Raw genomic sequence first — 14,282 nt, 5'->3', positions numbered from 1 at the left:
GAGAGCGCTCACCGCACTGCTGTAACTGCTCCAGCGGCTGTCTTGCCGGCGGTCCCGCAGTAGGCCTGACAAGCCCTTGCTGCCGGCATGAGCCCTCCGGGGCGGGAAGGCCAGGCTGCCGCTCAGCCCAGGGACCCCCGCGTCACCTACGCGCCCCACGGAAGGGGACGCCTCGGCCAAAGGGCGCATCCCAGGCCCAGGGGCCCCCAAGTGTGTAAACAGAACTGGGGCGACCCCTCCAGCTAACCCGCGCTGAGTCCGACCGAGACGGGGTCACGGCCGCCGGGGACCCTCGTGAGCCCACACCCACCTCCACCCGGTTCCGCCCGCCAGGCCCCACCTCCCTTCCCGCGTCCGCAGCAACGCCAGGCTTTGGAGCATGCGCAGTAGCCAGAGCCGGGCAGCCCGCGCGTCCCGGAGGCAGTTGCGCGTCAACCGTCAGCCGCACTCGACCAGTCAAGAGACATGACCTTGCCGCGAAGCCCCGCCCCCGGCGGGGGACTATGGTAACGGACGCCCAATCAGGAGGCGTGTTGTTGGCGCGGAGCCCCGCCCCCAGCAGGGGCAGAGGGTGACGGGCGAGGGTCATGGGGTGTAAGCGATCCTGAGCGACCGAGCCCCCGAGGGCCGCGGCATCCCCTCGCCCCGCAGCCGCGAACAGCGCGCCGGCGCCTCCCTCGCCCGCCCGTCCACCCCCCGGCGGCGGCGCGGCCCATGCGGCTGGGAGCGGGAGCCGGATCCTGCGCGGGCGGGGCGTCTCAGGTGTGGCCGGCGGCCCGCGGAGGTGAGGGGGCGGCGGCGGCGGCGGCGGGTCCCTGCCCGGCCCGGTGATTGGCCGCCAGCTGAGGGCCGCGAGGCGGCCGGGCTGGGAGGAGCCGGCTAGCATTGTGCGCGCGGAACCGGGAAGATGCTGCTGTCCCTGGTGCTCCACATGTACTCGATGCGCTGCGTGCTGCCGGCCGCCGTGCTCCTGGGCACAGCCCCCACCTACGTGCTGGCCTGGGGGGCCTGGCGGCTGCTCTCCGCCTTCCTGCCCTCCCGCTTCTACCAGGCGGTGGACGACAGGCTCTACTGCATCTATCAGAGCATGGTGCTCTTCTTCTTCGAGAACTACACCGGGGTGCAGGTGAGGCTCTGCCTGCCCTCCGCGCCCGCCCGCCGCACTTGCCGCCCCTCCCTCCCTCTCGGTCCCACGGGGGCGCAGGCGCACCTCCCAGCTCCGAACCAGCCTGCGCCTCCGACTAGTGTGGGATCGTTCGGCCCTCCAGGGCAGATCCGGCCCCAGGAACACGTGCCATTACCCCATCCTCCAACCCTGGGGCGAGTTTCACGTTCTTACTTAGGGTTCGGCCGGATGCTTCCTTACAGGTACCCCAAGATCACTAGGTAGTTTCAGTAACATTGTTTTGAGGTACAAGTGAGGTCAGCTGCCCCCTCTTCCCTTCCTTTTCAGCTGTCTGTCTTGGTGCTCAGAAGTTAAGTGCAGATGAACATTTAAGTAGGGCAAGCAGTTGACAGTTACTGGCGATTAGTCCAAGAAAATGGTATTGATGGAACTCAAAAGTGCGCTTTTAGAAATCGGAGGCCTCTTGAAACAGACTGATGTTTCTATTTGGACAAAAAGTACAACTGTTGCATTCTTCTCCAGTATAAGTGAAAGCTGGGCGAGGAAATTAATACATTTGTTTCTGTAGAAGCCTTAGCATAGATAAAATTCTTGCCAACTTTGACTAGGCTTAAATGTGTGTCTAATCTTTTGTCTGATTACTTTCTTTCTGTTACTTTCTTTATAGAGATTGGATTTGTAGATTAAATTTGTAAAACAAGCAAAAGTAGAGGGCCCCCTTAACTTTCTTAAGTATTTGAAGTCTCTTACACAAAAACAATTGGGAATTTTCCTTTTTATTTCCCAATTTGGAAAAAGGAAAAAAGGTCCATTTCTTGTTTATTCCTTATCTAGTTAGTCCTCTTCTTTTTTGGTGGGGGTGGGGTGGTTTGAGTGGGATGACTTCTTTTTTTTTTTTTTTTTTTTGTCGTCTTATTTTCCCTAGAGCAGCTGCTTTCACCCTCTTGTCCACCAGCTACTATTTTGAATTTGCAGTTACATTGCTGACGATCCTAGAAGACTCTGAGTTTGCCCCAGTTGGAGGTTTGGGGGAAGGGAACCGGGAGAAGCCAGGGCCTCCATTTAAATTAGTATCTGTAAGTGTTTCCTAGGAAAGAAAGATTTTCCAGATCGTGTGGTTTCCTGATAATTGAATTTTAAAATTGTCCTTATTTAAAATTTTCACTAATTCAGAACAATCATTTCCCCACTCTGTTCTTTGCCACATTTGTCTAAATGTATGGTTTTCATCATGAAAAGTATTTAATTTCATATGACAGCTGGCGTGGGCTAGGATACAGACTCAGAACATATGACAAAGTCATTTAATTCTTAGAAAAAGAATTCTACATATGGTGGGTTATTTTATTTTAGATAATAGCATATAACATGTCCTATGTCATGTAACACATATACCATTGAAGTAATTTGTATTTAGCAAGTTTCTTATTTTAAAAAATGATGTAAAATTTCAGTGTTTCTGAAATTCTGTATCTTAACTGCATGTCTGTTCAGTACAGACCTCCAGTTTATTGGTTGACTTCTCAGCATGTGGTTTTTAAAAAGTTTAATCTGTTGATGATGAGTGGGCCCTCAGTTCTAGAATTCCTAACAAACTTCATCAAAGGACTTAACATTAAATAAAATTTTAAATTATACTTGAGGTCCATCAGACATCCTTTTATAAATGCATGAAGAACCAGTATCCAGTGATAATCTTGTAAATGTCAGAATTCGTTTTTCTTTGTTTATTAAAAAAAATTTTTTGGTTGCTCTTTCTCCTGCTAGAATATACCAAAAAGTGGTCATTGATATTTGCAGGCAACGTATCTAGTGATGTGAAACATACCTCCTCTTTAATATGTTCTAAATATTTTAGTCACCATTTGCTTCCTGCTTACATCAGTTGGTGACAACTGATTTACTTTAAAATGTGTTTTACACTAATGGCTCTGTCTGCTAATTCCCTCTTCCCCAAATGCTAACATCATACATGATAACAAGCAAGTGTGAAATTTGATATAAACTAAATTTATTTTTCAACTGATCGGCTTCAAGTATAAAATAGTTCTAATAACATTAGAAGGAAGAAATAGAATTTGAGTCTAAGATTTTGATGTTTATATGATGTGTTCAGTTAGCATATTCTGAACTTCTCTAATATTTCATACTTTTACTTGAAAGATTGTTTCAAGTTCCTCAGAAACCCTCAAAGCCTTCATATCTAGAGGCCATTTATAACTGGTTCTTTCTTTTGGTGGTATTGTTTCCTCCAAAATAGTCCTAAACTCTTAATGAGTTAAATTTGTATTCTGTATCTTGCTGTAAAAGCAGCTGAACTATTAGAATGAAACATGTTTATTTAAAATCAGAGAAGAGACCTCACAAGTCCAGCCCTTTTTTATCATGTCTGAATTCTTTCTGCATTTCTGCTGAAATGTTGCCCAGATGCTTCTCAAATATCAGTAATCCTAAATAGATTTAGTTCTAAATAGAATATAAATTGTTGTTGCTTGTATCTTTTTTTTCCCCTCTCCTTATTTATCAACCACATGAAGACCTTAAAGGTCTTTCGATTACTTACTTCAGTTTAACTCGGGGTAACAGATTGGAGCAGATTTCGGGGTGCTGCTGCATTTAAGTAGAATGACACAAACCTTTGGTAGAGGAAATTAAACATTTCTCAATCAAATCTGATTCCAGTCTAGCACATTGTAAGTCTGGCCAGGGAGTAGGTGTGGACTTATAAGAAAATCTTAGAGGAATGTAATTAGAACCTTGTTTTTATACTTTCTATAAATATAAATCCTGGACTGTGAGCAAGACAGTTATTTTAGGTTGCATCTGTATATGATTTTTAAAAATATCTTATTTTTCTGTTTTATGTCACAGGTGCAATAAAATATTCAAACACTGCCAAAATATTTTCAGAAAATTAAACTTTCCCAGACCTACACACGCCTTTCCCAGGTGTGCAACAGTTAGGTGTGTAACTTTAGATTTCTGCCAAGAGCTTTTAAATAAATGTATGAATTGTGGGAAATCTCCTTCTCCATTAAATTGACTTCTTGGATGGGTTCCACAGTAGCACTGGATATACTCGTGACGTATGGGGACACCTCTGCGCCATGATGTTGGAAAACAAAAGAAAATCTGACTCTCTCTCTGTACAGAATTTACTTTTCCTCTTACATAAATATGCCTAATTTTGTAGGAGGGAATACGCTAAGAGTTGGCCCTTCTTAAATGGAATTAGAAGTTAATTTTTCCTTTAATATTTTCTCATTGTATTATGGTTTCTTAAACAGAGGTTAATGTTAATAGACAATCCAAAACAAAGTAGTAACTTCTCAGAACCCAGTCTTCATTCCCTCGTCTGGTATCGGAGTGTGCCCCGTGTTCCAGGCCCCGTGCTGGACTCTGGGATAGAGTGAAGAAACACAGGGACAAGGTCCCTGGCCTCATGGCGCTCACATTCTAGTGGGACACAAAAAATAACACGAAGGCTCAAATGGGCTGTGCTCTGTGACTTCATTCACCTAGTGGGTGGAGGTTGGAGTTTGGGGAAACTTCCCTGAGCAAGTAAGTGACATATGCCTTGAGCTCTGAAAAAGGGCCAGTTGGGGAAGTATTGTGGTAATCCAGGCGAGAGGTGATGGTCAGAGTGGCGGAAAGTGTGGGCGTGGAGGGACTGAAGAGAATCCGAGATGTATGTAGAGGTAGCTGATGGGGCTTTGGGTAGGGAGTGGAGAGGATGGGGTGAGCAGCAAACCTGGCATTTAGTGAGCGCTGACTGTGTACCGGGTACCTCTGTATTTTGTAAAGTCATTTCATCCTCACAGGATAGGCACCATTCTTCCCATTTTACAGACCGTAGAACTAAGGCACGCGTGGTTCACGTTTGTGGTGGTCAAGCCAGGATTCAGTCCAAAGCAGCCTAGCTTCAGGGTCTGTTTTCCAAAGATGCTTTGCTAGGTGGTGTGGTTACATTGGTTGAAATAACATCCCTGCTCTCAAGATATTCACACTGGGAAACACACTGGCAGTTACAGTGGAGGACAGTACTGAACTTGGAGTGTTTACGTTTATTAGCCCTATGACACAAAGATAATATGACTTGGTTATTCAGGAAGGCTGTATCAATTGCTATGAACTACTTTTTGAGTTTTTACTTCAAGCGGGAGTACTATAGTGTGTTTCAGGAGAAGAGGTTCTTGACGGATAACTGAGTAAACATGAAGGCTCCTAAGCATGGAGTTCCAGGCTGTCTAAATTCTGCCCTGGCCAGCTTTTCCATTTGTTGGTTTCACTGTAGCCCAGCCACTTCCTCCCCAGCCCTCCCCAAATCACACATCCTCAACAGCATACCTTTGGACCACTCTGTATGCGTTCTTCCAACTCAGGGCCCCGCTTTTCCTCATCTGTCATGATCTCACCCCATCTCAAAGTCAGAATCACTTATATGTAACATTCATATGTAATATTAACATAACATTAACGTATTTAAATATAGTTATTGTCCCATTTCCAAGATTGTAGCCCCTTAGAGGTGGCAATTAAGGCGGGGGTGACTTGGCTTGCTTGTTCCCTTTCAACAAAAGGGCAGAGCACTGGACAGCAGTACTGATCTGTGCTTCTGGAAATGTAGGTGAATCTCACTTTTTAAGAGGTGAGGCTCTGAATGCCCTTGCTAGTCGACAGGTTTTGATCTAACAGGGTCTACAGGTCTAGTGAGTCAGTTTGCCTTTTTAATAGATAAAGGAGGAAGAAACATGCGCTCCACCCTTAGCAGTCAGCCTGAGAAGAAGGTCAGAGACGTTACAGAAGTGAATCCAGGACAGCAGGCAATACAGAGAAACCTTTGTTTACTTGTCAATAAAAACCTGTACTTCTTGCAGTTTTTTAAGTAAGTGATTCTGTAAGGTTTATTTTGTTTCCTCTGCTTCTTTGTAGGAACTGGCCATGAAAACTGCAAGTAAGCAAGTGTTGCCTGGGAATTTAGAGGGCTGCGCGCGTGTCTAAGTGTGATATCTGGAAGCAGAAAGAAGGGAGGGGGGCGATACCTGGAAAGGAGGGTCATGTTAGTGCTAACCACATGCTGGGAGCTAGTTTAGGTGGATGAAACAGTCTTTTGGGGGTGGGGAATAGCTCAGTTGGTGGAGCACATGCGCAGTGTTGGTTCAATCCCCAGTACCTCTATTAAAAAAAGAAAAATGAAAATGCCTCTCATCTCAAGTAACACACATAGTTGAGCAGTTAGAAAGAAGTCAGTTGTTTTTGAACTGACTACAACAGGATAAGTTACAAAATACCAAAATGAGCAAAGAACTGAGGAAGTACAGGAGAACCACAGCTGAGTGCAAGTGGTCACTTAGTGAGTTGCTTCGTGCATGTCAGGCTGGATGTGAATGCCAGCCCTTCCTGAGCTTGCATAATGCTTTGCCCGCATTCTTAATTTCTATTTCTGTAGGAAAGTATTTTATGTCAGTTTTTACTTTTTTTTGTCATGAGTTTCTTATCTCCTTGAGGTTAATGTTCAAAGTGAAAAAATTACATAAGCTTCTGAATATGAGAAACCTTCTCATTTGACATTTTTTATTTGGAATTTTTGCAGATAATAGGTTGTTAGAGTCAAAAGATTTTTGGGTCTTAGGTGAGAAACCTGGGTGTAATTCCTAGTTCTTTGCTGTACTCTGTATCAACCTGAATAGGTCAGCTTCTCGACTCCACAGTCTCCTTCTTAGCTGGAATACTTACTGTCATGTTGCTTTAACGGCGAAATGAGGTAATACGTGAAGCTGCTTAGCTCACTGACTGGTCCATCATAGATGCTCAGGAAAAATACACCCTGCGAATAAGCACGGTACCAAGAGACCGAACATGACGAATGAATAATAAGAGCTTTGTGCTTTGTAGGGGTCCGCTGAGGTGTCGTGTAATAATTACTTTTGCATAACCGATTATTAGACAAATGACTTTAACCTTGTTTCAGAGGGTCTTCATAACTTTCCTCTTCAGTGAAATGTTTCAGATTGGTCAGAAAAAGACCATTGTTTTTGTGTGCATAACAGTAGAAATCTTGTACTTAATCTTGAAATGATGGATTTCATTGGCACAGAAATACACTTAAAAATTCATTTCAAATGAGTATAAACATAGAGTATAAATTATATATGCAATCTTATTTACACTGAAATTCTCGAGAGCTGCGTTTCTACATAATCAGCAACCCTTTTTAATGAAGAGAAATTATATAACTCTTTCTCGTATCCATTAGTTTAACAGTTTTGTGTAAATGATTTCATTTTATTGGATAGTAATAATAATAATAATAATTAATAATAATAATAATAATAATAATAATAATAATAATAATAAAACTGAATATTTGGGGGGATAGTTACTATGATCCAGGAATTGTGTGAAGTAGTCTACACAGTCTCATTTATTTCACCGCAACCCTGTGGGGAGCAGTCACTATTACTGCAGTCATTTTACAGGTGAAAAATAGATATGGGGAGGTTAGATTCTTTTGCTCAAGTTCACGTAGTCAGTAAGGTGATGGACTAGGATTCACAGCCACGTCGTAATTTAAGTTGAACACCCCTGCCAGTGTCCTTAGTGACTTTTATGCTGCAGCTTAGACGAGGTAAAATGTTCTGTGGCCGGGCGTGCAAGTTATATTAACAAAAGCCAGGTTAACAGGAGAAAAGGCATACAAATTTTATTGATGTCAATATTTTTAAAGTATTTTAATGTTTTACATGTTCATACTTTTACTGGGGCCTCACAGCAAAGAAGGGAAAACTAAGAGGTGGCTGGAGTCCCTCGGGGAGCTAGGTGTCACCCGGACAAAGGGCAGCGGGCCCGAGAGGGACTGCAGGGCTGGCTTTCCTGCACAGCCTCTCGGCTCATGTTTACACGAAAGTAGCGAACCGTGGCGTTTCCAGGCCAGCGTGGTACGCAGCATGTGGACTGAGCCCAGACGGTGGAGGTGTGGAATCTCCTCGAGCTGCTGGTGCCGTTGGCTGATCACGGGCCATCGCACGAGGCCGCGTGGTCGGGGCGCGCCTCCGCCTCCTGAGGTGTGGAGCGGAGGGCGGGGGCCAGATAGCGGCCAGACGCTGGCCGGGGCCGGTGCGTGCACTGACTGCACCCTCCGCTGGGAACTGTTTATCATGACACTAGATGACTGTGCTTATTTTTATGGTTTCCTTTTTACCCTCGCCATGCTTATTTTATTTTAAAATGGATATATTTAGTTTTACAGAAGATACAATTTGCAGCGCTGTTTTCCATACAACTGATACCATAGTTCTGTGAATAATTTTTACTACTTAAAATAGTTTATTTATATATTTTTGACGAATAAAAAATGATGCCTATTTAATGTGTCCATCGTGATGTTTTGGTATAGGTCTGTGTTATGAAGTAATTACCAGAATGAAACTAAAAAATAATGTTTAATAGCTTGTTTCTCATCCAGCTTCAAAGGCTGTAGTCTTTTAATCAAGCTCGGAGCAAGAAAGGGGAAGGAGAGTGTCCTGGGTGGTTCCAGTGCTGCTTTCAGCGCGGGGCAGGCGGGCTTCAGAGTGGATTCATTCAGGTTGAATCAAATAAACTACATACAGCTGTTCGTTGTGAATATCCAGCCAAGGAACTTAAGCTCAAATAGCTGCAGCCCTTTAAACCCAATGGTCCCGGAGCCTTTCTGGCTCATTGGTAAGAATGGCGATTGCTCACAAACCAGGACTGCACTTTTTAACTCTGTGTAGATCAAAAGCTACTAGTTTGGGGTTTTTTTGGGTTTGGCACTGATAAACTTTATTAATTTAAAAAAAATCATTGAGCAAATATTTAAACACACGTTACCTGCATAGCACTGCACAGTTTTCTGAGGAAGATGATAGAAATCTCAGTCTGAGTGCCTGGACTTCAGACCTTTGTCACCTAGTCCTGTTTGTCTCCAGCAATGTTGGCTTCATGTCCTTCTCTTTGTTCTGTTGTTAAGATATTAATGAGTAGTGTTGGTGACCAAAAGTTTGTCTCTGCGGAGATCTAAAAAGATAGATCTGAAAAACCTTAACTTACTTAATCCATAATCTTGAATGATCTGTGATGACAAGGTACAGAAACAAAAATGCCCTGAATCAAAAAATACCACTGTTAGCAGTCATTTCCTTTGAAGTCTTTAAAAATATACTCCCATTTTCTTTAAATAATTTACTGTGAAAGATTTCAGACACACAGAACTTCAGAGACTCGTATAAGGAGCACCTGTGTACCCACCACCCAGGTAAAGAAAACATGACTTCTAGAGTGGAGGCGTACTGTGTCCCCCAGTCTTGCAGTGCCCTCCCTTCCTAGAAACCCTTTATCCTTAACTCTCTCTGTTCTGTATCATGGAACCAAGTGTCCCCAGTAGAAAGTAAAGTTTTAATCTCAGCTTGGCATTCAGAAGACTGTTTACATTCAGGTCCAGCTCACCGACGCTGCAGGCAGCCTGTGTCTGGCTGTGACACTGCCAGGGGCACCTCAGACACACCAAACACCTCCAGTCCTTTGTTCATTTCATGGGTCCTTCCTTCATCTCATCCGCTGAAGTCGCACCTAAGAATGCTGCTGCTGCTCTGCAGTTGCCAGTTCTTTAAAGTAAAATATACTGTATTTTAATAATATTTGCATAATGTCTCATCACAGTCAGTATCTACATGCCTGGCTCTTCCACTACACTGTCGGCTCTTTGAAGGACCATGTCGCCTATGAACAGTGTTTCAGATGTTGTGAGCAGTCAGCCAAAAGTCATGAGGACACTGATCATTCTGTCTTACTTCCTGACCATTAACCTGCCCTACGCGCAACTGCTTTATGAACGTGCTGTTTCTGGTCTCTGAGGCTCCTAAGAGAAATCTGATGTTTGTTGATCACAGATGGGAATAGTCATGACATCATGTATTTGCCAATTTTTTGACATTGTCATATTTTCTATGTTATAGTAGTACATGTTTTAAAATACCAAAGTAATGTTTCTCTTTTTTTACCTTTTAGATATTACTATATGGAGATTTGCCAAAAAATAAAGAAAATATAATATATTTAGCAAATCATCAAAGCACAGGTTTGTATCTCGTTTGCATGAAACTTATGTTTCTCTACACAAAGTAGAGGAGTAATTCAGAGTAATGTCCTGATATATTTAAATGGAATTTTTTTGTTGTTAAAACATGAATTTTCAATGCAGATATTATATGTGACCTTGTATTTTTGTGATTTTACTTTTTTGGAAATTGAAGGATCTGAAAGCTATGAATTTCCCTAAACTTAACCTTTCCCCTCTGCCGGGTGTCTATAAGCTATTTTCTTAACTTTTTTTTTTCTCTTTCTTTGACTAGCTCTATGCATTCTTCCTTTCTGAGTTACGTTTCTGGAAGTGGAATTTGTGGATCATACTGTATATACTCTTTATATTTTTTATAAAGTGATTGTTAATCTCAGAAAGGTTGTACCAGTTTGTGAGTACTTATTTCCTAAACACAGTATTAATTTCTGATGTCTGCAGTTCCTTTTACCTCTTCAAATGTTGTGGTTTAATTATAGCTTGCTACTCTATCAAAGGAATCACAGAAGACTCTGGTCTTTAAAATAGCACACTATAGAATTTAAATTAGGTCAAGGTACTTTTAAAAAACTTTTTATATTGAAATAATTATAGATTCACAAGGATTTGCAAAAATAGTACATAGAGTCCCATGACCCCGTTTCTCCCGATGGCGGCATCTTATGTAACTGCTGTACGGTATCACAGCAAAGAAATGAACAGTGCGTAAGGTACTCTTCCGTTCTCAGGTCATCCAGTCCAAGAATCATCCCACTTCATGTTTTTCAAAGCTGTGACTGCTTTTGATGCACACTTCCTAAATTCCGTCTTTATTACTTAAAAAAATGTTGTACCCCGAAGTTTAAAGCTAAAAACAGGCTGATCAGTGGTAACACCTGATGGGGAAATCACTGGTGCCTGGGGCCGTCCTTTATCTTCCTCCTGTCCCCTGGGTTTCTTCACGATTTCTTTTACCTTATCTCTCCTTTACCTGTTAGCTCTCCCTTAGGGGAGGCGAGGAGAGGAGAGAAGCTGAAACGCGTCTTTCTCAGCTTAGCTTGTTAATGACTGCACTCACTTTTCTAGGTCAAGAGTTGATGCTGCCAAGGGTGAACTAGAGTTTGATGCATCTGTTATTTCCCTAACCGTATTACCATGACTGCTAAGACTGTTTGTTTTTATTACATTTGACTTCAGCAAACCAGCCAGCCCTCTGGTCAGGGTCTGCTTCTAACTAGGGCCTATAAAGCAGCCTGACTTCCTCCTTTATTTTGACCATTTCTCCAGTCATGCTGGGCTTGTTCTGCTGACACAGTCTGGCTGTCGTTGCTGACGGCGTATTTCTACCAGGGTTCCAATATCCAGATAAAGCGGATTTGTGGGTCTAGGGCAGGGAGTGGCCCATGATAGCCCAGTTTCCTTTATTCGGAGGCCGTGGCTAATTTCATTTAGAAGTTTTAGAACTTTCTTTCCGCTTAAAGGATTCGCTCTTAAAATTCCTTGTTCAGGTTCCCTGCCAACTTACCTTTTTCTAGGTTTCAATGGAAATAGTGTTCTGTTAACAGAGCTTCGGTAGTAGCACAAGCATGTGGAGTGAGTGCTCTCTGAACATTGCTGGGGGTGATAGTAGTAGTAATAATACTGCAAAAATTACACCACCGCTGTCATTTGTGTACTTCCTGTGTGTTGGCCTTCATATGCCTTACTTCAGAGTGAGGACTTCTGGGAAGACACTTGGAGGAACGCAGATTTTTAAAAATTCTTCTGTGTTTGGAACTGGAAGGATTATAGGAAAGCGTGAGCTCCACAGCCAGCCCACGGCTGACCTGCAAAGGTCGCCTTTGCCATTGCGGAGAGCCTCTCCCCGACCTCGGAGCACCCTGACTCTCTGGTACCAGGTCCGACCCTAGTCGGTCTTTAGAATTGGAGAAGGCTACTTTTTTCAACGTCTTTAAAAAATATGTAACTTAAGAACAAAACTAGATAGTGATTTTAAATTACTTTAGAATTGCAGGCTTCAGTTAGAAATGATAAAAGATATGTAGCCTTTTCCCAGAAACATGGGCACATAAAAATTTGCCCGTAGCTTGAGGTTCCAGAGGCCCCTAGAACTCGTCCATGGATGTGGGCCATTGGCCTATTGTGTCCGGGTGCCCTTTTTAAAAACCCTTCTGAGATATTAAAAATCACAACTGAGTAATCGAAAAATGTCAGTAGCAGGAAGAACATTTCAGGGACTGCTGCTCAGCTTTGACTTCCTGGTTCACCCTCTGCCAGAGGACAAGTCTTGTTTTCCGGAGAGTTGGCACTGTAACTAGTCCCTCTCCTCCGTGTTCTCACTGGATGTGCCCTGCTGTTTGTACGTCCTTAGTCTCCGTTAACTTACTTCTCTCCATCCAGAGCCAGCAAGGCTACAGCGGCCAGGCTTCCTTCCTCTCAGCCTTCTTATACTGTTTGCTCTGGACACTATGAACCTTTTACATTTCACGAAATGTTCCCTTTTCTTGGTTTGGGTGACATTTTTCTTTTTTTTTTTTTTTTAACATTTTTTTATTGATTTATAGTCATTTTACAATGTTGTGTCAAATTCCAGTGTAGAGCACAATTTTTCAATTATACATGAACACACGTATATTCATTGTCACATTTTTTTTCCGCTGTGAGCTACAACAAGATCTTGTATCTATTTCCCTGTGCTGTACGGTGTAATCTTGTTTATCTATTCTACATTTTGAAATCCCAGTCTGTCCCTTCCCACCCCCCGCCCCCTTGGCAACCACAAGTTTGTATTCTATGTCTGTGAGTCTGTTTCTGTTTTGTGTTTATGTTTTTGTTTTTTAGATTCTGCATATGAGCGATCTCATATGGTATTTTTCTTTCTCTTTCTGGCTTTCTTCACTTAGAATGACATTCTCCAGGAGCATCCACGTTGCTGCATGGGTGACATTTTTCTTGACTGACAACATGCATGGTGATTAGACTTTCATAAGAAGACATGGGCTGTGGAGTCAGACCCTGGTTTATATACTGTTCTGCAATAGGCTGTGTGACTGTGGGCAAATGACTTAGCCTCTCTGAGCCTTACTGGTCAGGTGTGAGTAATCACTACGGCTCAAGGTTTTTAGGCATTTTCATAGGCTAGCTCGTTAATCTCTTAGAGAGCCTGGCTCATAACCTTAGGAGCGGTAGCCAGTCAGGAGGGCGTGCCGGCTCTGATAGGCGGGGGCTTGGTGTGCTGTATCTCTTTGAGGCTGCACAACACCCTTAGGAACTGGGAACTGTCCTTACATTAGTAACATAGATGAGAAAAGCCTCGCTTTTCTTGCTGCCTCACCTCACTGCCTCCCCTTCCTCTCTCCCAAGTTGATGGGAACAGTGGCACTGCTTTGGCTGGATCACCGTGGAAGGATTCTTATCCAGCCACATCCCTTGATATCTTCATTAAGTTATTTGTGCCAGAAAACAAAATGTGGATAGTTATTATAAGGTAACACCTCAGCTGTCAGTAACTCGGCTGCAGTCTAGGGTCTCCTATCTGAAACCTAGTTGAGAATTATATAAAAGTGAAAAAAGATTATTGAATAGCAAAAATTGATGGTACAAAGCTCATGTCTTTTGACTACTTGTTAGTTCTTAAAACTTTTCCACTGAAATTTCCAAAAGTTTAAGGGCTCAGTCCAGAACAGTCCATTATAGACATTACATGTTTTATAAATTTTACACTTTCTGTTAAAAATTCTTGGAAGATGTATCCTAGGCTATAATATAACCATGTGTGTTTTAATATAAAAATGCATTTTTCAGATTCCTCCAAGTTAAAAAAAATGATTGTTCCAGGAAAAGATACCAAATCTTGCTTTTAGCCTTGTACCCCTACATATCTTCCAGGATGTACTTAAGCATGGAAACCATACACTTAATTCTCACAATTTATTCTGAGTCAATTTACTTTTACATCAGGTACCGTTATAACAAGCTTGATTATTTGGTTTCCAAGATGTGGTTAGAGAGAAATGTGTTTATCAGTGTCCGTTTAGATGATTTAAACTAGAGGGAAGGAGATAGGGAGAGGGCTTCTAG

The 14,282-nt window shown here is 42.9% G+C and overlaps 1 protein-coding gene across 1 annotated transcript in view; it reads left to right on the top strand.

Annotated features, from left to right (window-relative positions):
• Positions 1-518: 518 nt before the first annotated feature.
• Positions 519-14,282, top strand: part of AGPAT5 (1-acylglycerol-3-phosphate O-acyltransferase 5) — a 38,999-nt gene continuing 25,235 nt past the window's right edge. Inside the window, exons 1-2 of the mRNA XM_010974531.3 lie at positions 519-1,126; positions 10,154-10,223. Of these exons, the coding sequence (XP_010972833.1) occupies positions 908-1,126; positions 10,154-10,223 (289 nt within the window). The 5' untranslated portion in view covers positions 519-907. The remainder of the gene's footprint in view (positions 1,127-10,153; positions 10,224-14,282) is intronic.

This window comes from Camelus dromedarius, chromosome 22, assembly GCF_036321535.1.
Source record: "Camelus dromedarius isolate mCamDro1 chromosome 22, mCamDro1.pat, whole genome shotgun sequence".
Lineage (NCBI taxonomy): Eukaryota > Metazoa > Chordata > Mammalia > Artiodactyla > Camelidae > Camelus > Camelus dromedarius.
This window is presented reverse-complemented; position numbering and strand designations above follow the sequence as displayed.